Raw genomic sequence first — 24,382 nt, forward strand, 5'->3', positions numbered from 1 at the left:
GTCAAAAGAATGGATGCAGGCCGTATCCCCAAAGACCTCCTCTACGGCGAGCTAGCAGAAGGCAAGAGGATGACAGGGCGCCCAAAACTGCGGTTCAAAGACATCTGCAAAAAGGACATGACACAATGCTCCATCAATCTCAACACATGGGAAGTTCAAGCAGACGACCGCCTAGCCTGGAGGCTCGCGGTCAGGCAAGGTACGTCACGCGCGGAGGCTGCGCGCAACGAGGAGGCGGCCCAGAAAAGATCGAGGCGGAAGCAGCGTCAACAGCAGCAACAACAGCCATCTGCCTTCACCTGTAACAAGTGCGGCAGGGATTGTCACTCCCAAGTCGGACTGCACAGCCATTCTCGGCGGTGCAGATAGACTCTCAGGAAGCTACGCCATCGTCTCTCGAGACGGACGGCTGCCGACGACGTGGTTGATTCTTGTATGTGCCCTGATGAGGGATGGAATCCTCAACGGTGGTGTACTGGGATGACATTCCAACCTACTGAGCTACCCGGCCAAGGCTAGAACATATTTTAAACTATCCAGAATATGCCAAACTCTAAACTTTGGCTGAAACTACCCACTCCATCTTTTTTTGTTAACTAAAAACAGTGGAGTAGGTCATATTTTTACTGCTGAATACATACTTTTAAAAAATGATTTATTCTCCTATTCATTATGCTTACTTGTTTTACAACAGTTGTTCCCTCTTACATCATTTGTGTTACATCACAGAGTCTACTTATGGGTCATATTTAGATTGCCTGTGTTTGAAATCCTTAAAAGTTTAGAAAACAAAGGTGCACTAAAAATGGTCTGACATAGTTTCCCGCATATTGGTTATGGTGACCCCTGAGGCCACTCTGTAAAGCATCTGCCCATACAAGTGTTCCTCTATGGAGGTTCAATGTTATTTCTTCAAAAATGACTTTGGAGGGATTGTTCATGATATTATTTTCAAGATTACCCTTTTCATATATGGTTTCAGTATCTCACTTTGAAAAATGTTGCTCACACTTGAAGAAGTATGGAACTAATTTATTCGCCCATTTTAGGATATAGGTAGGTTGCTTCATGAAGTGTTTCCTTGTTATTAAAAATTATTTTGATAACTGTTACATAAGTGGATTATAAGATTGATCTAGAAATATCTTTGTTCTTTTAACAGAACACATCTTTGTTCCTCTTACAAGCTGCAGGGTTTGTTTCCATTTACGCCTTAGCCACTAAAAGAAATTTTAAATTAATTCCCTTTATCTGCCAAGAAATACATGTAAACTAAAATTTTTTTTTAAAGATTTTATTTATCTTTGGAGAGGGGAAGGAGGGAGAAAGAGAGGGAGAGAAATATCAATGAGAGTGAGAAACATCGATCAGTCGCCTCCTGTATGCACACCAACTGACCAGGGCCCAAACCTGCAACCCAGGCATGTGCCCCAACCAGGAATAAACCAGTGGACTTTCACTTTGCAGGATGGCACACAACCAACTGAGCCACACTGGTCAGGGTGTAGACTAAATTTTTAACATATTAATTATTCTAATACAAATGTGTTTTAGTCCAATTTATTTTGAAATTTATTTTTGAGTGATAGTATGATACAGAGCACTGCTTCCTCTTAGTGCTGGGTATTGGTTTTATACTTTATAATAAAATTATGCTCCAAAAAACCTATTAAACCAATATTTTATTCAATATTAACCTAAGTGACAAACTGTTCTTAGTTCTCTGTATTGAGAAGACTATATTCCTATTGTGACCAGGTTATGGAACAAATGTTGAAATGCACGAATGTTTATGAACGGAGTAAACAACGTATTCGACTCAGAGAAGTTGGCTACTTAGGATTGGGACTCCTTCTAAGTGAAGCACCTGTTAATACTTCTCTCATTAAAAATCTCACCAATCAGATCATAAATACAGGTATGACCAAGCATGATGATATTGATGGTTTTTAAGAAATGTTCTTTGTAGTAATATACTTCTGTTTAATGGTTCTCAATTATTTTTTTTTCCCTGAGGTTCTTTTTCCTTTCTTCCTCAGGTTGCTTTTTAAATTACCTGTTATTTGATCAACAAGGCTTTCCTTGGGTATTGTTTCTTATTTACCTTTTTTTTTCCCTAGGTCATAACCCAGTGCCTTACTTGGTAGACCTTTGTTTAATGCTTATTGATTGATTAGTAAATAATTGAGTCTCTATAACAAGAAAAGGACACTAGAGAAAATATGTAAAAATATTTTGTCTTTTTTCTTTATGGAGCTTAAATTCTTAAATGCAAAATAAAAACTAATTTTAGATATTTTTATAAACCATTTTTAGTACATAATAAAAACTATAAAATTTATATCAGATGCTAGGGGTTCAAAAGGGAAGATAAGGTCTTTGTTTTGAGTAGTTTACCATCTTGATAAGACAAAGCATGTACTTAAAAAAATAAATAACAGTATAAAAACCAAGTAGTAAGGACACTATGTTCACACAATCAAAAAAAGAATATTTATTTACAGTTTACTCAGAAGATGTCAATTATACTAAACCTATTGTCTGGTAAAATTTAAATATGTCTCTAAATTCTATTTTTTTTAAAAAGTTGTTTCAGCATTTATATAACTATTATCAACAGTTCTTTCTTTGAGAAAGAACCTGAAGAAGAAAGCTGGAGGCATCCAAGTTAGTGATTTTAAACTATAATACAAAGCTATAAAAATCAAAACAGTATGCTGCAGGTATAAACACAGATACATAGACCAATGGAACAGAATCAAGAACCCAGAAATAAACCTATACATGTATGATCAACTAATACTTGACAAGGGACCTAATAATACTCAGTGGGGAAGAGATAGTCTTGTCAATAAATTTTATCAGAAAAACTGAATATCTACATATAGAAGAATGAAAATGGACCCCTACCTTATACACTCACAAAAATTAACCCAAGTGCATTAAAGATTTAACTGTAAGACCTGAGCCATAAAACTACTAGAAGAAAACATAGGGAAGGGCTCCTTGACGTAGGTCTTGACAGTGATATTTTGGATATGATACCAAAAGCACCAGCAAAAAAAAGGCCAAAACAACAACACACAAGCACTTCTGCTCAGCAAAAGAAACCATCAACAAAATGAAAAGGCAGCATAAAGAGTGAGAGAAAATATTTGCAACTGAAAATCTGATAAAGGGTTAATATTCAAAATATATAAGGAAATCATACAACTTAACAGGAGAAAAAATCCAGTTAAAAATCAACAAAGGAACTGAATAGATATTTTTCCAAAGATGACCTACAAATGGCCAACAGGTACATGAAAAAGGTGCTCAACATCGTTAATTATCAGTGAAATGCAAGCCATAGCCACGAGATATCACTTCACACCTCTTAAGAGGATAATTATCAAAAAGGTAAGAGGTAAGTCCTGGTGAAGATGTGGAGAAAAGGAAACCCTTATACATTATCGGTGCAGCCACTGTGGTAAACAATATGGAGGTTCTTCAAAAAATTAAAAATAGAACTACTATATGACTCAGTAATCCCACTTCTGGGTATCTATCCAAGGAAATGAAATTACTGTCTTTAAGAGATCTGCACCCCTATGTTCATCGCACCATTATTCACATTAGCCAAGACATGGAAACAACCTAAGTGTCCATTGACAGATGAGTGGGTAGCCATAAAAAAGGAGATCCTGCCATTTGTGACAACATGGAAGAATCCAGGAAGCATTTGGCTAAGTGAAATAAGTCAGAGGATGAATACTGTAGGATCTCAGTTATGTGTGAAATCAAAAAAAAAAAAAAAAAAAAAATCAGTTCGTAGAAGCAGAGTAGTAAATTGGTGGTTATTAGGGCTGAGGGAGTGGATAAAATGGGTGAAAGTGGTCAGAGGGTACAAACTTCTAGTTACAGATGCGTAAGTTCTGGGTATCTAATATACAGCAAGGTGACTATAATTAACAATATTATATTGTGTAATTGAGTTACTAAGAGAACAGATCTTAAATGTTTTCACCACAAAAAATAAAAGTTAACTTGTGAGTTGATGGATGTATTAACTAACCTTATTGTGTTGATCATTTTACAATATATCCAAATCATCACATTACATACCTTCAACTTATACAGTGTTTTATGTCAATTATATCTTAATAAAGCTGGGGGAAAAAAAGGGCATCTAATGACAACAAAAAAAGAAAAAAAATCTAAAAAGAAATGAATCAGTTACTTCAGCATAACTCTTATCTACAGTTCTTTTTTTGGTTATCTCTTAAATTTAATTTTAACTTTTCATTTTTTTCCACTACAGATACTGCTATTAATTTCAAAGATCTGTTATCTGTGGTATATATATCTCACAGAACATATATAAATGTCAGGGTGGTCATCTGCAGAAAGGTTGGTAAACTTATAAGATATTCTTTAAAAATAGCAATGTCATTATACTGTGAATAACTTAGATTGCGTATTTGCACTAGATATGTTTTAATATTTGTTATTTTATGAATGATATAATTTTATAGTTTCCTTTTTTGAGATTAATTTCATGTACTTACAATCAGCATATAAATATGTTTTTGTTACCCCTACCTACATGGACTTCTGGAAATACGCCCTTTCTGGAGTCAAAAATCTATTATCAGAGAATAGTTTCTTTATAAGAACTTCTAATGATTATGACTATTTCTAATTCATTTACTGTATTTTCAGGTTTCTGAATCTTCTGAACTTTGTGGAAAGAATTTTTTATAATTTGTATGCCTATTTCAACAATGATTTGTCTTCAGTGCACTCATTTAACCTTGAACTAAGACAATAATTAGTTATCCCCTGTCGTTTTTTTCTGATTATAATCTTTGTACTCCACTGGTAACCACTGATCTGTCAAGTATATAATTTGCTGCTTTACTTTTTTAAATTTTACTTTCTGATTATGTCACACTTTTTCCATCAGTAAAGGTGGATATATATCTTTCTTTTTAACAGCTGCATATTTTTTTATTTTTTGGCTATTCTACAAAGTATGTGGTTTCTTATTGATGGATATTTAGGTTGCTTTTTCTTTTTTTTTTTTTCCATGTTAATAAACTTCTATTAAGAATATTTTTTGCCCCTGGCTTGTGTGGCTCAGTGGATTGGATGCTGGCCTGTGAACCAAAGGGTCGCTGGTTTGATTCCCAGTCAGAGCACATGCCTGGGTTGTGGGCCGGGTCCCCAGCTGAGGGCACGCACATGAGAGGCAACCACACGTTGATATTTCTCTCCTTCTCTTTCTCCCTCCATTTTTCTCTCTCTAAAAATAAATAAATAAAATCTTTTAAAAATAAATAAACTGCAATGTTCTTGACATTTTTTTTAAAAAGAATTTTTTGCATCTGTCTTTACCTGTGTTAATACACCTGTAAGACATGCTCCATGAAATGGAATTCCTGTGTCCAAAGGTATTTGCAGTTTATATTTTGATTGATTTTGCCATGTTGTCCTTGAAGCAGGTCATGTAAATTGATCCTTTCCTTTCAATGTGCAATTAGAAACAGCTATCAGTGTAACCTAGTTTTTATCCAAGCAAAGCTTAATCTGGAAGAAAAAAGAATTAGTATACTGCACCTACAGAATAACGGTAGCTCACTGATTGATAGCATTAGTGAAGAAAGAAACTTCGCAAGTCATTGTGCCTCGTTACTTTCTATATCAGCATATGCTAGAGCTATTAATATTGAAGTCCCTACCAACATTATTCATCTCCTATACACTTGTCAGAGTTAGAAATTCTAATAAAAGAGGTACTTTTAACTGAATTTCTGAGAACTTGTTTGAGAACTTGTTTTTATTCCACACACAAAAAAAGTGAAATGAGCTTTGGCTGGTATGGGTCAGTGGATTGAGCACTAGCCTGCAGACCAAAAGGTCACTGGTTTGATTCTCTGTCAGGGCACATGCCTGGGTTGCAGGCCAGGTCCCCTGTTGGGGGCATGTGAGAGACAACCAATTGATGTTTCTATCCCTCTCTTTCTCCCTTCCTCTCTCTAAAAATCAATAAATTTTAAAAAACAAACAAAAAGTGAAGTCAGTTGCATAGCGGAGGTCATACACATTGCCATGTTGGTGTCTACTCTTTAATTTTAATTTCTTATTCTAGTTAAATAGCAGCTTCCATTTTATTGAAATTAGTTTGTTTTGTTTAAACAATATAGAGTAAATAAGAAAGAAATGTGCTTGCAAAAACAACCATTAATTTTGCCAGGAAAAAAATGAGATGGGAAAACATTGTTCTTGGGCACTTAGCACTTAGTTTCTATCAAAGTGTCTTGTGTATTCTTATTAATCCCCTAACCCTAGTGCCAGAACTATGCCTGTCACATAGTAGATGTTCAGTATTTACTAAACTAATGTAATAGGCTCATCTAAAGTATTTAGTTAAGAGGATATAACTTTATTCCATTTTAAATATACCTTCATTCTATTTATATTTTCTCTGACAAAATTAAAATAACATGAGTGTGTTGACATGTGGAGGATTGTTTATCTTTTTATCTTTCAGCAAATTTTTGAGTACATCCTTATTCTGTAATGAGATAAGTGGATTAGTTATAAACATAATGTCTGCCCTTCAAATAGTTTCTAATTCAGTATTAACGTAATCTTTTGAAAGTATACCTCCTGAAAGTTTCTCATTAAGTTACTTTGTCATTAAAATAGCTGAAAAGAGATTGTTCTTGATGTAAAGTACTGCATAATTTTTGACGAACTTTGTGTTCTTAATCTCTGCAGGTTTTACAGATTTTACAGTCCCAGCCAGATGCAGCACATCAGATATCTCAGCAAGTGGGTTGGCAAGACACTTTAGTTAGGCTTTTTTTTAAAGCAAATTTTGAAAATGGAAATGCTCTTCATAAGCACAGTAGGGCTGTTTTAATGAAAGACAATGATAAAAATATATCAGCTGAAGATATTAAGAGGAACTTTGATGAAAAGACAGATGATGGAAGAATCAACTCTTTTGCCTCAGCTGATGTGCCTTCAGATCATTGGAGTTTGGAGGATAGACACTCTCTAGATTCAAACACACCATTATTTCAAGAAGATAGCTCTGTGGGAGAATTGTCTTTCAAATCAGAGAATCAGGAAGAATTCTGGCACAATAACCCTTCACATTTGAGTTTAGATCTCAGTGGAGTTGATTCATGTGAACTGAGTGATAGTGGAAGTCAAATGCCAGATAGCTTGCCTAGCACGCCATCCCCAATAGAGTCTACTAAATCATTTCCTGTGCAATCTGACAAAGAAAACAGCATCACCAGTGACATGGGCTTTAGTGATGACTTCTCTTTACTTGAAAGCCAAGAGGTAAAATATCTTATTTGTCCAAATTCTCTTTTTATTTTTATATGTCTATTATATACTTCTAATCCTTAGAAATGTGTAATTATTAACAATTTCATTTTAGATTCATGTTCTAAGTCTCATGATCTAAGACATTAGAAACCTGTAAGTCATTAAATTATGCATGTCCTGACAACGTAACCAGTGTCTTACTAATCTTTAAATCTCTCCAGGACCTACTGGTAAAGTTCCAGGTTCATCTAGACACTTCAATAATATTTTAAAGGATTACAGTCAGTATATGTGATAGCTCTTATGTGCTTTTAACATCCCTTCCCTCAGTAATTTAATATTACTTTATATTTCTATAGAAATGTGAGGAGGAGCTTCTTCAATTACTGACAAGTATTTTGAACTATGTAATGTGTAAAGGACTAGAAAAGTCTGATGATGATACTTGGATTGAACGGGGGCAAGTGTTTGCGGCACTAACTAAATCAGGAGTGTCCAGTGACCTGCTTCGACCATCAGATGAAATAAAACTAATGTAAGCATTCAGTTAGTGACTTCTCCTTTCCTCTTGGAGTGGGCAGAAGCCTAAAATATTTTATTGAACATTTATCAGTATTCAGTGGATGTAGAGAAAGGGGGAAACTTTGTTTTCAGCTCCTTTTCTGTCTGTTGCCTTTCTCTTGGGGCCTAGAGAGAAATCCAAAAACTAGCTCCAATGTGAAGAGATTTAAATCTTAAATTAATTTGAATTTTAAGTCATTATATGTTCCTTGTTTAAATTGTTTTCTGCAATATCTAAGCACTTGGTGCTTGTGTTCTATGGTCTTGTCTAAATTTGAGTGTTTCTATGTTAAGGTAGAGCAGTAGTGTTTTCATGTTTTCTCTAAAGCATTGAGTTCCCTGCTTATGATAGAACAGTAGGAGAGAATTCTTTGTTTTCTACAGAGCTTGACCCACAATAAGGCTTTCGTTTCTAACTTTTCCAATTTCAACTTTAAAGAAACTTTTAAGTATTTCATGGAGACTTAAATGTGAATTATTTTCATGGCTTTTTAATAGTCCACAGACAACTGTCACTTTGCTATTTAGTATTATGTGTGTTAAAAATAGGTACTCCAAAGATTAAAAGTTGCTTCACTGTTACTAAATTCTATCCCAAGTGTTTTATGATGCCTGCCAGTGATAGTGTATCTTTGGAGATACAGTCTTATTAGTAAATAATAACTGTGCTTTTTAATATCCTACTATCTTTCTATGTTTAAATGGTTTTAAGAGGACTTTATTTTACACTTAGTTTGCTACAGAAGATGTTAGAATGGGCAGTCACAGAAAATAGAGAAGCAAAAACCAATCTAGTAACTGCTGAAAATGCCTTCCGACTCATGCTGATCATACAGGACTTCCTGCAGTCAGAGGGACTAGTTAATTCAAACACATGGACTGAGAAGGTGCAGTAATATCTCTTTGAAATTATTTCTTTGATATTGAAGGACTTTATTTAAACAAACAAATTTTGTACCCCTTTTTCAGAGTATTAATATTTCATTAGATGCATGGATAAGATGTGATAGTCACAGATTTTATTAGCTTGTTACTAAAATAAGTCTTTTGGCTTTTACTAACTGTACATTGAACTAGATTTGAAATGTTTGTAATTTGTATTAGTGTTGGGAAAGACTCATCATCAGCAGATTAAATAACTGAATTTTTTTTTTCAATTTTTCCTTTGCAATAGCTTTTAGAGGATGTGATGCTGCTCTTCGACTGTCTGTCAGTTTGGTATTCTGAAAGTCCAGTATGTGTAAAACTCTCTCAAATTCAAATCCAGTTGCTTCTAGGATTTATTGGAAAGGGTAATTTACAGGTTTGTCAATTATTTTACATTTTTTTTTATGCTTGCAAGTGGTATAGGAATTATTTGTGTAGTAACTAAATGATAATATGTTTTCAGTATTTTAATTTTTTTATTCCAATAATATTTATGATTTCATTCTAGTTTCAGTTTTGTGAGATTAGAAAGAAGCTTGACAGTCAGCTAATTGTTTCTTCTTGAAGATTATGACTTAGTATAATTTTAAAGTTTCCTTTTAAAGTGTTTCAATAATGGAATAATCCCCCTATCACTGCAGACTCTTAAGAGGAGTAGAATGGATGTTGGATGGTTAATTATCCATCACAACTTTACTGTATATTCCAAATTAAACAGGATAAATTTCTAATTTTTATAGACTTCAAGAAGAGTGAAAGAACTTTTGCTCTTACTAAGTGTCTTCTTTATTCTGCTCCTTCTCACCTACTTCCTTCCAGGTTTGTGCAATGGCATCTGCTAAGCTAAACACCCTTCTGCAGACCAAAGTGATTGAAAATCAGGAAGAAGCGTGTTATATTTTAGGGAAGCTAGAACATGTTCTAAGTCAATCAATCAAGGAACAGACGGAAATCTACTCATTTCTGATTCCCCTTGTCCGTACCCTGGTTTCCAAAATTTATGAACTTCTTTTCATGAACTTGCACCTGCCTTCTTTACCTTTTAGCAATGGTAGTTCCTCTTTTTTTGAAGATTTTCAAGAATATTGCAGTTCAAATGAATGGCAAGTTTACATTGAAAAATATGTAAGTTTTATTTTTCTTGAGCGGTATTTTTCTACTAAATTATTATTTTATGGAAGTATATATTAAAACTTGTATATATATTTTTAAAAGATTATACCTTATATGAAGCAGTATGAGACCCATACCTTTTATGATGGTCATGAGAACATGGCACTTTATTGGAAGGATTGTTATGAAGCCTTAATGGTGAATATGCATAAAAGAGACCGGGAAGGAGGAGAAAGCAAACTCAAGTTTCAGGTAAAAATTGTTACGTGCTTTTGGTATCTAGTTTTTTCAAGCATTTAATATTCAAGTAAGAGTAATGACAAGTCTGAACTTTGAAAGCAAATAGTACTTCTGACTGAAATTATTCAGAATTGAAAGGAAAGCATTGATTAGTAACAATTAAATCAATGTTCTGTATGCTGTGATTATGAAAAAAGTCCATTAAGGTGATAGTAGCTTTCTTAAAGGAGTCGGTGTAAATTGAGTGCTGAGGGAAATTTATAGTATGAAATATTTATATTAGAAAAGAAAACTGCCTCAAATTAATAATTTGTTTCAGCTTGACAAACTAAAAAAAGGAAGATAAGCTAATCTAACTTAGTGTCTAAATAAATGAAATTGGAAGCAGAAAAACAATAGAGAAAAATCAATGAAACCAAAATCTAGTTATTCAAAATATTAATAAAATTGATAAATTTCTGTCCAGATGGACAAAGCAAAAAAAGAAAAGTGAAAAATTAGTAATACCTGGAAAGAAAAGGGAGGTATCACCACTGACTTCACAAACATCAACTTAATAATAAAAGACTACTACAAACCCAATCTATGAACATAAATTACATAAATAAAATGAATCAATTTCTTGACAGATACAAATTTCCAAAACTAATTCAATAATAAGTAGATAACCTAGATAGTCCTCTGTCTGTTAAAGAAATCAAATTTATTGGTAAAAAAAAAACCTGCCAAAAGGGCAGACTTCAGATAGAGGTTGTTTCACTGGCAAATTTTACCAAACATTTAATGGAGAAATTATACCAGTTCCTCATAGTCTTTTCAAAAAATAGACAAGCGAGATCACTTTTGAATTCATTATATGAGGGCAATATTACCCTTATGTTCAAATCATACAAAATGGTAAAAGAAAACCACAGACCAAGATCCCTCAGGAAAATAGGTGTAAACCAAATCCAGCAATATATAAAAAAATAATATATCACAACCTGGTAGTGTTTTATCTTGGGAATGCAAGGCTGATTCAGAATTTGATAACCAGTTGATAATAATGGGCCACATTAGTAAACTTCTCAAGAAAAAAATACGTGATCATATTAATAGATGCAGGAAAGTATTTAACAAAATTCAATATCTGTTTATGATCAAAGCTCTCAACAAACCAGAAGTAGAAGGGAATCTCCATAAAAATCCTAGTGAACTTGGTATTTAAAGGTGAAAAACTGAGTGCTTTCCTATAGAATAGAGAAGGTAGAGAATTAGGCAGGAATGTCTGCTCTCACCACTCCTAGTCACTGCTGTTCTATAAGTCCTAGCAAATGCAGTGAGAACAGTAAAAGAAATAAAAGACTTTTACATTAGGAAGGAAGAAATAACATGATTATTTGCAGGTAACGTGATTATGTAGAAGATTCTAAGGAATCTACCAAAAATTTCCTATTAATGAATTTAGCAAGATTGCAGACACACGATCAGTGCACATAATTTAATCATATTTCTTCATGTTAAGCAATAAAAAATTGGAAACTGAAATTTAAAAAATATACTATTCAGAGTATCTCTAAAAAAATAAAATAGGTATCAGTTTAACAAAATATGTACATGATTGCTATGCTAAAAACTACAAAATACTGATGAAACTAAGAAAACCAAATAAAAATACATGTTTATTTCATAACATAGACTTGTTGGTTAGCTATTTTCTTAACTTTTAAAAAATACAAATGGATTATGGCTAGAATCATACATATCGTGCTTCACTAAAGAATATTTTTCTAATAGAGTAAGAAAATCCTGTTGAGTACCAGCTTCTCTTTTATTGTATGATTTTATTGGGTCAGATATTTTAACTCATGGCATTAAAATTTGCCTGTAAAAATATGATTCAGTGGTATTATTTATTGCCTTTTTTTTTAGGAATTTTTTGTGGAGCCATTTAATAGAAAAGCACGCCAGGAGAACTTGAGGTATAATAATATGCTTAAACAACTTAGCAGTCAACAGTTAGCCACTCTGAGACGCTGGAAGGCAATACAGGTCTATCTTATGTGTGAAAGGGGACCTTGGGCTGAAAGGTATGAATATATCATTTATTAAATAACCTTTTTTATTTAGTTCTAGTCTAGAACTTTTTAAGAAATGTCTTCTCCAATTGAATTTAAAAACATTCAATTTATAAAAGAATGGGGGAGTCCTGGCCAAGAAGTTCAATGGGTTAGTGTATCATCCTGATATGCTTAGGTTGCGGGTTCACTTCCTGGTCAAGGCATGTACAGCACATACAAGAATCAACCAATGGACGAATAAATAAGTGGAACAAGTAGATGTCTCTCTCTCTTTCTCTCTCTCTCTCTCTCAATTCAATAAATAAAAATTAAAAATAATATGGGAGACAGGAGAAAAGGATATGCATTTTTTTTTTAAGACTTTATTTATTTTTAGAGAGAGGATGTGAGGGAGAGAGTTGGGGGAAGAAACATCAGTGTGTGAGAGAAACGTCAGTCATTTGCTTCTATCCCCCAACTGGGGACCTGGCCTGCAGCCCAGGCATGTGCTGGGAATCAAACCAGTGACCCTTTGGTTCGCAGGCTGGCACTCAATCCACTGAGCCACACCAGCCAAGATTACTTTTTTTTTTTTTTTTAATGAATTATAAAGTTAAACATCCTTTCTCTGGAATATGATGCATACATTAGAATTAGGCTTATAGTTAATATTAATGCAATCACATTAAATTTTGAAAAGATTCAAAATATATGGGATATCATCAAGGTATGTAAAATACAGAGATTAAGACCAAAACCAAACACACAACTGTTGTCATTGATGACCTTTGGAAAACAAACAAACAAACAATGGAGGCAAGAAATTGCTGGCAGAGATTGCATTCACAAGCCACATACTCATTAGCTGCATAATGAATATTAAAAAGCCTATGAATTTCAAAACCCAAGTTAAAATAGACTGATTTTCTTATATATTTTGGATACGAATCACTTATCAGATGTATCATTTGCAAATATCTTCTCTCCATTAAGTAGGTTGTCTTTTTTTGTTTTGTTTTTTGGTTTCTTAAGCTGTGCAAAACTTTAGTTTAATAATCCCATTTGTTTATTTTTGCTTTTGTTTCTCTTGCCCAGGGAGATGTATCCAAAAAGCTATTGCTAAGAGCAATGTCAAAGAGTAACTGCCTATGTTTTTTTCTAGGAGTTTTATGGTTTCGGCTCTTACATTTAAGTCTTTAATCCATTTTGAATTTATTTTTGTATATGGTGTAAGAAAGTCGTCCAGTTTTATTTGTTTTGCATATATCTACCCAGTTTTCTCAACACTGCTTATTGAACACACTTATTGAACTGTCCCCATTGTATATTCTTGCCTTCTTTGTCCTAGATTAATTGACTGTGTAAGCGAAAATTTACTTCTAAGTTGTTTATTCTATTCCATTGATCTATATATCTCTTTTTACATTGGTACTCTACTGTTTTGATTATTGTAGCTTTATAATATAGTTTGAAATCAGGGAGAGTGATACCTTCCACTTTGTTCTTTCAAAATATCTTTCGCTATTTGTGGGGTTTTGTGGTTTCATGTAAATGTTGGGACTTGTTCTACTTCTGAGAAGAACCATTGATATTTAATAGGTATTGAATTGAATTTGTAGGTTTTAAATATGTAGATTTAAAATATATAAGGAATTCATACAACTTAACACCAAAAAACCAAAACACTAATTTAAAAATGGGCATAGGACCTGAATAGACCTTTCTCCAAAGAAGACATACAGATGGCTAACAGACATATGAAAAGATGCTCAGCATCACTAATTGTCTGGATAAATGCAAATTAAAACCACAATGAGATGTCATCTCACACTTGTTCAAATGACTATCAATAAATCAGCAAATAGCAAGTGCAGGTGAGGATGTGAAGAAAAGGGAACCTTTGTACACTGTTGGTAGATTGTGAGTTACATTTCCCATTCCCACAATGGGAAATGGTAAGAGATTCCTCAAAAAAATTAAAAACAGAGCTGCCATACAATCCAACAATTTCACTTCTAGGTATTTATTTTTAAAAAACAGCCCAGAACATTAATTCAGAAAGATTACATGCACCCCTATGTTCATTGCAGCATTACTGGTATGGTAATACTGGAAATATGGAAGCAACCTAGATGTCCGTCAATAGATGAATGGATAAAAAAGATGTGGTATATATGTAATGGAATATCATTCAGCAATAAAAGAATGAAATCTTGCTATTTTTGACAATATGGATGAACCTAGAGAGTATTATGCTAAATGAAATAAGTTGTATGAACAAAGATAAATACTCTGTGATTTCACTTAAGGGATTCTATAAAGAGCAGAACAAATTAATAAACAAAGCAAAAAAGATACAGACCTATAGACATAGAGAAGCTGATGGTTGCCAGAGGGGAGGTGGGCAGGGAAATGGGAATAAAAATGATGGAAGGACAAAAAATTAAAAACAAATAATAAAATTTAAAAAGAAACAAATAGTGTCTTGCACAGTGAAACACAGAGGAATTCCTCACAGATGGCTCAAGTGAACAACAAGATCTTATTTGTTTGCAGAATAAGGGAAGTGCTCTTTTTATCACATTCAGATTTTTTCTTCAAAAATACTCATTTACTACACATTCTGTGAAGCTATTATAGAACAGGCTGCACTATAATCATGGTAGATATAAGGTTATAAATGTAACCTGGATTGGGTGATAGGATTTTATTTGCATATCAATCCTGGGGTATTTTAAGGCGCTCAGGCTGTTCTCGGACCTAGTTTACATATATGTCCCTGGACGTATTTGTTGGGGAAAGGACAGTAAAGAAGTGTGTGAATTATAATTTGGAGCTTTTGCTGAGCCTTCTAGAAAGCTGAGTTCAGATACTACTAAGGAGAATGATGTTTCTATCTCACAACAGGCCTCAGATTATTTGTGGGTTTTAAGAACACCCTGAGAATGCCAGCTGTAGGGAATCCTATTATTTTTGTCTCTCTAGCACCATTTCCTTCTCCTGGTACTAAAGTTCCCCCTTTCTGTGAGGAACCCACTTTGATAAAGGCCCTCCCAACTCACCTTATCACAAAGGTGCCACAGACTCAAGTAAGGCCAGTTACTCTTCCCTGAGACTTTACTGCTAGTGCTGTCAGGGAAGATTGTGTCTTTTGGGATCACTAAGCTAACAGAATGTGAGTCTTGGGCTGTGTGACTGGCCATCTCATTCCTGATGGCATTATTGAAGCCTCTAGATCCATCCAGACCAAATGCACTCCTAGACTTGCAAGTTATGAGAGCTTGTATATGTCTTATGTGCTTATAGGCAATTTGAATTTTGTTTCCTTTCCTTACAACCAAAAATATAAAATTGACCATTATAGTACAGTACTTGAAAACTCTTTCGGATGAAACATTGAGTGGTATTTCCCAGTGCAGAGTTTACTGGAGCTGTCCTCTGGACCTGGTGCTGAAGAAAAAAATTTATGTGGCCTGCATCTGAGCTCTAGCATAAGAAAGAGGAGGTCCTGCCCTGGCTGGTGTGGCCCAGTGGATTGAGTGCCGGCCTGTGAAGCAAAAAGTTGCCAGTTCAATTCCCAGTCAGGACACATGCCTGGGTTGTGGGCCAGGTCCCTGGTTGGGGCGCACGAGAGGCAACCATACATTGATGTTTCTCTCCCTCTCTTTCTCCTTCCCTTTCCCTCTCTAAAAATAAATAAATAAAATCCTTTAAAAAAAGAGGGAGAAGGTTCCTATGGCACCCACTGGGATCTCCAGCTGCCATGGGAACCCTATTTAACTGGCTGTGTGGTTTCAGGAGAATAAAGAACCCTGTCAACTCAGTGACAGATGTCAGCAGCATGGAGTCAGTCTTGCCAGTAAGGTAGAGCCCAGGGGCAAAACACTCTGGCAGTAAGCAAGCTGTCCACAGTTAGTATCAATTTGGAAGCAGAAATCCAGGCACAGGATCTGCAGATGACAGTTTTTGTCCCTGCGAAAGAAGACTGAAAAAAATAGGACCCTAGTGTTAGAGCAAATGAGCTACTGACATCAGAGCCCATGGGTTCAAGTCCCAACTCTGACATTTATAAACTATATGACCTTAGGGAAGTAGCCATTTTCAGCCTAAGTTCTCTCATGGACAAATTGGGGATATTGATAAAAATTATAATTAAGCATATACCTGAATTGGTTTTTATCTCTACCATTAGAGTTCTTTTACTTTATGAATTGTGTGTAGGTTATATATGTCTTCCAAACTCAGCTCCTTAAGGGCAAAGATTGTTGTACTTATTTCTTTATCCCTCCTAAAAAACAAAAAATATGTAAGAAGTTTAATTTTATTTAATTTGATTGTCTTTTGTAAATTATAGTTCTGATATTTTTGAGCTTTATATGTATATATTTTTGACCATGGATTTATTTCCTTTACTTTTACTCTGTGATAGTTTGTTTTGAATCAATTTACTTCTCTCTTCCTGACATTGCCTCTTTGAGCTAGATAGAGTTAGTGATGCTTTGTGCTTGAATATTTTACAATTTTTTACTTGATCCTAAGTAATATCACATAATATCATTTAATTATATATAAGATCACATATATGGTATGTGATATATGTATATATTTTTACAGTCCTTTTTTATTGTGGTAAAATACATAAAAAATTTTAATCATTAAAAATATACGCTTTAGTGGTATTAAGTATATTTATCATCTTGTGTATTCATCACCACTGTCCAGCTTCAAAATATTTGCATTGCATCAAAAAGAAACCCTGGACCCATTAAGTGGTCAATGCCTAATATCCCTTCCCCCAGCCCCAGGCAACCATCAGTCTGATTTTTGACTCTGGATTTGCCTATTGTGAATATTTTATATAAATGGAATCATATAATATGTGGCATTTTGTGTCTGAATTCTTCCATTTAGCATAATTCTTTCATTATGTTGTGTTATGTATCAGTACTTCTTTCCTTTTCATGGCCAAATAATATTCCATTGTGTGGGTATACCACATTTTGTCTATTCATTAATTAATGGACATTTGGGTTGTTTTCCTTGTGGCTATTGTAAATAGTATTGCTATGAACATTTGTGAACAAGTTTTTGTTTCAGTACCTGCGTTTTAATTCTCTTGGGTATATATCTATGAGCAGATTTGTTGGGTCATATGATAATTCTATGATTAACTTACAGAGGAATTGCCAGACTATTTTTCACAGCAGCTGCACCATTTTGCATTTTCATTAACAATACTTGAGGATTCCAGTTCTCTACCACCTTACCAGTACTTCTTACTTTCTGATTTTTTACTTATGACTGTCCTAGTGGGTGGGAAGTGATATCTTAAAGTGTTGTTACATTTACCTAATGACTAATGACATTGATCATCTTTATGTATTTGTTGGCCAGTTGTATATATCTTCTTTGGAGAAATCTCCATTCAAGTTCTTTGACCGTTTTTATATTGGATGTTTGACTTTTTGTGCTTGAGTTTTAAGAGTTCTCTTTGTAGTCTCAATAGTAGACCCTTATTAGATATATTATTTGTAAATATGTAGGCTGTCTTTTCACTTTCTTGATAGTGGCCTTTAGTGCATGGAAGTTTTGAATTTTGAAGTCTAACTTGTTTGTTTCTTTCTTTTGTTGCTTGTGTTTTTGATGTCATACGTAAGAAATGATTCCCAAGTCTTAGGTCATAAAGGCTTACCCCATCTTTTTTTCTAAGAATTTTAACTCTTATAGTTAGATCTTTGATTCATTTGCAGTATTTTAAAAACTCTATTTGGAATAAACTCATATAGCTAGTTAAAAACATCCATATAACAGTCAAAGAGTTAAAAGATGTCAAAGATATAACTATAGATTTATGTTCAGATCTTATGCCTACTACCTATAAAACACATGACATTTTAAGCAAAAAAAAAAGATTAGCCTCTCTTGGCTGTCTCATGTATAAGGTGTAGCTGTGCATACTCACACTGATTTTTCTCTCAGAATTGTTTTTGAGTCAAATGAGTAAATAAATGTGAATTTTTGTGAAATGGTGTTAAACCATGTAAAGTACCTGATAATTTCTTATTCTGTTTCAGTCTTTGTAACTTTAAGCTAAATAATTGTACATGTTTATTTATGAATTTTCATAGGAAACAAAATCCAATTCACTGGAAACTAGCTAATGTAGAAAATTATTCCCGTATGAAACTTAAATTGGTACCAAATTATAACTTCAAAACCCATGAGGAAGCTAGTGCTTTGAGAGATAATCTAGGTGAGTTCCAATGGCTATTTATTTGTTGAAGATAGTAAGGGTGTTGATGGAGTTGGTTGTTGTTTTCATTGTTTCAAAATTATTTACTCATGAAAGAAGGGTGGTATTTTAGAATTGATGTTTAAATAGTTGTATATGTTAAATGTTGTTACCTTTGGCCTAAATCTAACGTGACTTTCTTTTTCAATGGATTGTAATTTTTCAAACAAAAACATAATTTAAAACCATAAAATTATACTGTCATTCATTCATGTGAAATGTGTTGTCTCTAATATTCATTATGGTACAATGAAACAGTGGTCCTTTCCCTTTAGTTTTGCTTACCAAGACTGAGGCTGATGTTAAATATATCTAGAATTCTTAGTGACTCTAGGCCTTTCTTTTACAATGTGTTCTTACAGAACTCGAGATATTTAGTATCTCAGATGGGCCAATGGGAGGAAAAATGCTTTAAAATACATAGCCTATCATTAATTCAAAGCAGATTTGAAAAAATTTCTACAGTGTTTTAGGAAGCCATTCTTTTCTAACTGTCTGACTTGGCATTTCTCCCTTTTGGAAGAGAGGCCTGTAAAAACTGCCAAATATTGATTGTTAAGAGTCATTGGCCAGTTATGTGTATACTAAATTATAGTTAAATACTTTACCTTAGCTATCTGTGTTCCAATGAACATTGTGTTCTGTTGTGTTCAGTGACTAAGTTATAGATGAAATTAGTACTAATTTTTAAATTTATTTTTTAAAGTTTTGTTAATATATTGGTCAATAGAATTGATGCCATGAAATTAACCAAGAGAGCTAAGTACCTTCTTTAATGCACATTATTTTCATATAATTATGTCAGAAATTAGAGAAGAGCTTTAATATTTTTTTGCTTTGTGTATAATAAATATTTTGTTTTTGAACAGGTGTCCAACACTCACAGCCTTCCAGTGATTCATTGCTTTTGGAAGTAGTGAAACAAGTAAAAGTTAGTGATATGGAAGAAGATAAGTTAGATCTTTCTGAAGAGGAAATAACAGCCAGAGTAAATATGTATGTATATGTACTTGAAAGAATTTAAAATTAGTTTGTTCTGAGATATGGGATTGTAAAATTGAGGAAGATACTTCCTTGAAATTTTAATACTATACATTTCCAGGCTCTAACAGTTAATGCTATATCAGCTATTAGCAGTGTTTCAGTGTTAACTGAGATTATTGAGGAAGGCTTCTTAGAACTGGCATAACTTGAAGCTGGACCTTGAATTTAGAAAGTATTTTATTTGCATGATAATAAAAACATAACATATGGTATATAGCTATGGCTGTGTTTAGATGGAAAGTACAGCATGAACTATAACTCCTAACCAAAAGTAGAAAGTACAAAGATAAAAGCAAATATTCATGAAAAGGAAAAACAAAAAACACTAAGAAAGATAAAGGAACTATAAAGCTAGTTTTTAAAAAAACAGATAACAAAACAATAAACCTCTAGCTAGACTGGGAAAGAATGAAAAACAACATAAATTACCAGTAGCAGGAATGAAGGAGAAGATAATGCTACAAATATTTAAATGATTAAAAAGAAATACTACTGATAACTTTATGCCAGTAAATTTGAGAACTTACATGAAATGGATAAATTTTTAAAAGATACAAATTACCAAACCTTCTCAGGAAGAAATATATAATTTCAATAGTCTTAGATATTTGTGGTTTGTCAAAAAAGTATTCAGCCATGTAATATGGAAAATAGGGACATTTATTGAAGAAAATACAAGATACAAGAAATATTGTATATAGGACAATGACACCTCAGTCCCCGTCACAGTAGTTGCTTTGGGACCTCACACAGTTCTCCCAATTGCCATCAACTGCCCTGTTGTATTTTTCTGAATCTCATCCATGGTCTGAAATCTCTTCCCTTTGAAGGGTGATTTTAGTTTTAGCAAAAGCCCGAAGTCAGAGAGCACCAATTCTGGGCTGTAGGGGAGCTGAGTTGCCTGGATGATTTGTATTTTGCCAAAAAACTCTGCACAAGGCATGATGCGCGAGCAGGCACCTTATTGTGATGAAGCTGCCAATCACCAGTGGCCTTCTGAATCATCCAAATAGTTTCCTCTGAGGAATGTTCAAGCTTCATGCAAAATCTGATGCAGATTTGTTGCTCTGCTTGCTCAGTCATTTTAAATGTGATGGCCACACAGTACGCATCATCACTCAATGGCATCTACTGCCCCCACTGACTAGTACAAATATAACTAAAATGACATGACCAGTATTGCTACATGTTTGAAATGACCTTTGCCAGTATTATTAAAGATTCATATGTTTTGTTTTTTAAAACTGAATTATTGGGTAATATGCATATTTGGACAATATTTAATGTACAGTGGAATATATTTCATAGATTATTTAAATATTCTGTTGGATATTTTGTAGACATGAGATCTATATTTGAATATGATATTCTTTTCCATTTACACAAAATACTTTGTTAGGTGTTTGGTTTTTGTTTTTACAGTGATGAGAAAAAAGAACAGGATCAAAAAGAAAAATTGGTGTTGTCAGTAGACTGTGAACTGATTACAATAATTGACATAATTCCTGGCAGATTAGAAATCACTACTCAACACATTTACTTCTATGATGGCAGCATTGAAAAAGAAGATGGTGAGGAGTTCTGGGGGAATAATTTCTGTTGTTCAATAGTTAAGTATCCAGTTTATCAATCATTAATGTGAAAAAAAGCAGTAAGATAGGACTGTGGAATTATAATCTCTCATGTAAAAGGAGAAATGTAGAGTCAGTGTGGGATTAAATTCATATTCAACAATATATTGAAGGGAATGATTGTTTTTTAAATCAATGTTTTCAAAATATTTGGTTAAGGGGATTGCTATAAATTTAAGTTATAAAATACAGTCTTAATTTTATTTGTGTATCCACTTATTCCTTTAGGCTTCTCACCTAATCCTTTATTTGAAAGTAAAAAGATACTTAAATCTAAAATGTCAATATAAAGAGAAATGTTCCTAAGATATAATATTAAGAATTATTCTCTATTCCAATGGGAAGGAAATAGAATAACTATAGAATTTTAAATAGTTTTAAGAGAAACAATTTATGCATGAGTAACTTTATAGGGTACCGTAGTCACAAGGTATCTTCTGTTTTAAGGAGTAGGCTTTGATTTCAAATGGCCTCATTCTCAAGTTCGAGAGATTCACCTGCGGCGTTACAATTTAAGGCGGTCAGCTCTTGAGATTTTCCATGTTGACCAATCCAACTACTTTCTAAATTTCAAAAAAGAGGTATGTGACACATTACCTTTCTGGAAGCCCTAAAATACTAGCTTGAAATTATTTTCCAGTTAGTGAGCTATAATGAAATTTTGCATTCTATTCTTTCATCAAGTCAGAATATTAGAGGAAAAATATACAGTATTCCCTCACTTATGGTAATTACGTTCTAGAATCCCCCTGCGATAGGTAAAAATTCGCGAAGTAGGAACCTTACATTTATTTTAGTATTTATATATATTTTAAGGCTTTATAAACCCTTCCCACACACTTATAAACTGTTCCCAGCCCCTTATTAACCTTTTCTGCACTTTTATAAACATTACTTATGTTCTTAAACATATTCTACATTCTTAAACTTTGCCCTGGCTGGTTTAGCTCAGTGGATTGAGCGTCGGCCTGCGAGCTGTGTCGCTGGTTCGATCTTCCAGTCAGGGTAAATCAGAGAAGGAAAACTCTGACTCCAAAAAACCTCCGCTGCCTTGCGGCATACCTCTTCAGGGGAAAGGCTAAGGGAGTAAACCCCGACAGAAAATCCGGAGCCGGAGTCCCTAAGGCGGTTTGACGTTGTAGTCAACACCGGCAACTCCTGCGGCGCACCTGAACCCAAGCTGTATCGACTCCGTCTTTCCCTTGGACCCTTCAGCTGCGAAGAGAGGGGGGGACTGCTGCATGGGCAACAGCAGACCCTCCATATTACCCTGCCCAGGCTCTGTAGCTTCAGCATCATCGCAAGATGTCGATTCAACACGGGAGGAGACAGATACCATGTCACTCCCGAGTCGGACTGCACAGCCATTCTCGGCGGTGCAGATAGACTCTTAAGAAGCTACACCATCGTCTCTCGAGACGGACGGCTGCCGACGACGACATTCTTAAACTATGTAACTTTAACAACATACGTATACAGTACTACAAAATCCCACAAGACAGCGAAAAATCCGCAATACAGTGAGGCCGCGATAAGTGAACCGTGATATAGAGAGGGACTACTGTACTTTTTTACTATTAAAAACCAATTTTTTTAATAGGAAAATACAAAGCATGTGTTTATTAGAAAGCTGTATCATGTAATTACACCAAGTGTTCCTGTTGAATACTGTACATTTATAATTTTATAGTTTTAAAGCACATTTGTATATAGTATCTAATCTTCGTAACAGCCTTCAGATTAGATGGAGAAAATTTCATTATTCCTTTTTTATAGTTGAAGAAACTGAAGTTCAAAGATGAATTTAATTACATTCATATAACCCTGAATAATTTACAGATCTATTAAGAGTAGAGATTATTATGTTTAATGTAGAAATGAGACTCAGTAAATTAATTGATTTGCCAAGATGATTAGTAAGTGACAACTAAATTTGCAGTAGACTTGAATTAATTTTCTGATTCAGTGTCTGATGATCATTCTATTATCCACTATAAATTTCTCAAAAAATACATGTATTGACTTTACTGAGCTTAGTATAGTAAGTTATAAACATAATCCTCTATTTATTTGAGATGTCCAGTTGAAGCAAATCTGTAGAGAGAGAAAGTAGATTAGTGGTTGTTAGGGGATGGGAGAGAATGAGAATTGGAGAGCTATAGTTGCCCTTGGGGATGATAAAAATGTTTCAAATTTAGATAATATTGATGGTTGTACAACTCAGAATATACAGAGCCCACTAAACTTTGTATACTTACATGGTGAATTTTATGGTTATGGAAATTATCTCAAGCTATTACAAGAGCCATAATCCTAGTTTGTGTTGATTAATTTTTAAATATGCTGTTTTCTATAGGTTAGAAACAAAGTATATAGCAGACTATTGTCATTTCATTCTCCAAATAGTTATGGAACCAGATCACCACAGGAGTTATTCAAAGCATCAGGATTAACACAGGTAGAAAATTTTTACAGTCATTGTTTTGGTGTTCATTTTATCTCAGAGTTTTGAAAAAGGTAAAACTCCTGATTATTTTGAATATTATGACTGCTATTCTTCCATTCAGATTGATATTTTGAATTGTTTTGAATCTTTATTTCCCTCACACATAGTGCCGTGTCTTCCAGCTCTCATATCATTTAGTTTATGGGAATCTCTTATTCATTAATTTCCTCTTTTTTAAAAATTATGTGGGTTTTTCTTACTAATAAAAATAATCCATGCACAAGGTAAAAAAATAGGAAAATACAAAAGACATCATGGAAAAAAGGTAAAAAAAACAAAACAAAAGAAAAACACCCTTTCTTCTGACAGCCAAAGCTAACTAATGCTCTTGTGTATTATAGCCTCACCTGTATAGTACCAATATCTTTTTAATTTGTACTGCCAAAATCCAAGGAAAAGACATTGTTCTTTGCTTTCCAGAACTGTTAGTAGTTTCCTAATTAGGTTCTTGACCCTGGCTTTTTCCTTCCTTCTATATATACATTAATCTATTTTTTTTTCAATTACAGTTGACATTTAGTATTACTTTATATACGTTTCAGATGTACAGAAGGGTGGTTAAACAATTATATAATTTACAAAGTGATCTCCCCATTAATTCTAGTACTTAATCTGGCACTCTACATAATTATTACAATATTATTGACTATATTCTCTGTGCTGTACTTTAATCATAATCTTAAGAGTTGTTCTTGTTTGAAAA

The 24,382-nt window shown here is 33.7% G+C and overlaps 1 protein-coding gene across 1 annotated transcript in view; it reads left to right on the forward strand.

Annotated features, from left to right (window-relative positions):
• The window catches only part of NBEAL1 (neurobeachin like 1), a 150,594-nt gene that overhangs the window by 82,753 nt on the left and 43,459 nt on the right, over window positions 1-24,382 (forward strand). Inside the window, exons 25-38 of the mRNA XM_090282704.1 lie at window positions 1,759-1,918; window positions 4,301-4,389; window positions 6,763-7,338; window positions 7,686-7,861; window positions 8,621-8,774; window positions 9,062-9,190; window positions 9,634-9,939; window positions 10,030-10,179; window positions 12,079-12,236; window positions 18,335-18,459; window positions 19,368-19,494; window positions 20,965-21,113; window positions 21,621-21,754; window positions 23,530-23,631. Of these exons, the coding sequence (XP_090138830.1) occupies window positions 1,759-1,918; window positions 4,301-4,389; window positions 6,763-7,338; window positions 7,686-7,861; window positions 8,621-8,774; window positions 9,062-9,190; window positions 9,634-9,939; window positions 10,030-10,179; window positions 12,079-12,236; window positions 18,335-18,459; window positions 19,368-19,494; window positions 20,965-21,113; window positions 21,621-21,754; window positions 23,530-23,631 (2,535 nt within the window). The remainder of the gene's footprint in view (window positions 1-1,758; window positions 1,919-4,300; window positions 4,390-6,762; window positions 7,339-7,685; window positions 7,862-8,620; window positions 8,775-9,061; window positions 9,191-9,633; window positions 9,940-10,029; window positions 10,180-12,078; window positions 12,237-18,334; window positions 18,460-19,367; window positions 19,495-20,964; window positions 21,114-21,620; window positions 21,755-23,529; window positions 23,632-24,382) is intronic.

Source organism: Furipterus horrens, unplaced genomic scaffold, assembly GCF_987537825.1.
Source record: "Furipterus horrens unplaced genomic scaffold, mFurHor1.1.pri manual_scaffold_1, whole genome shotgun sequence".
Classification (NCBI taxonomy): Eukaryota; Metazoa; Chordata; class Mammalia; order Chiroptera; family Furipteridae; genus Furipterus; species Furipterus horrens.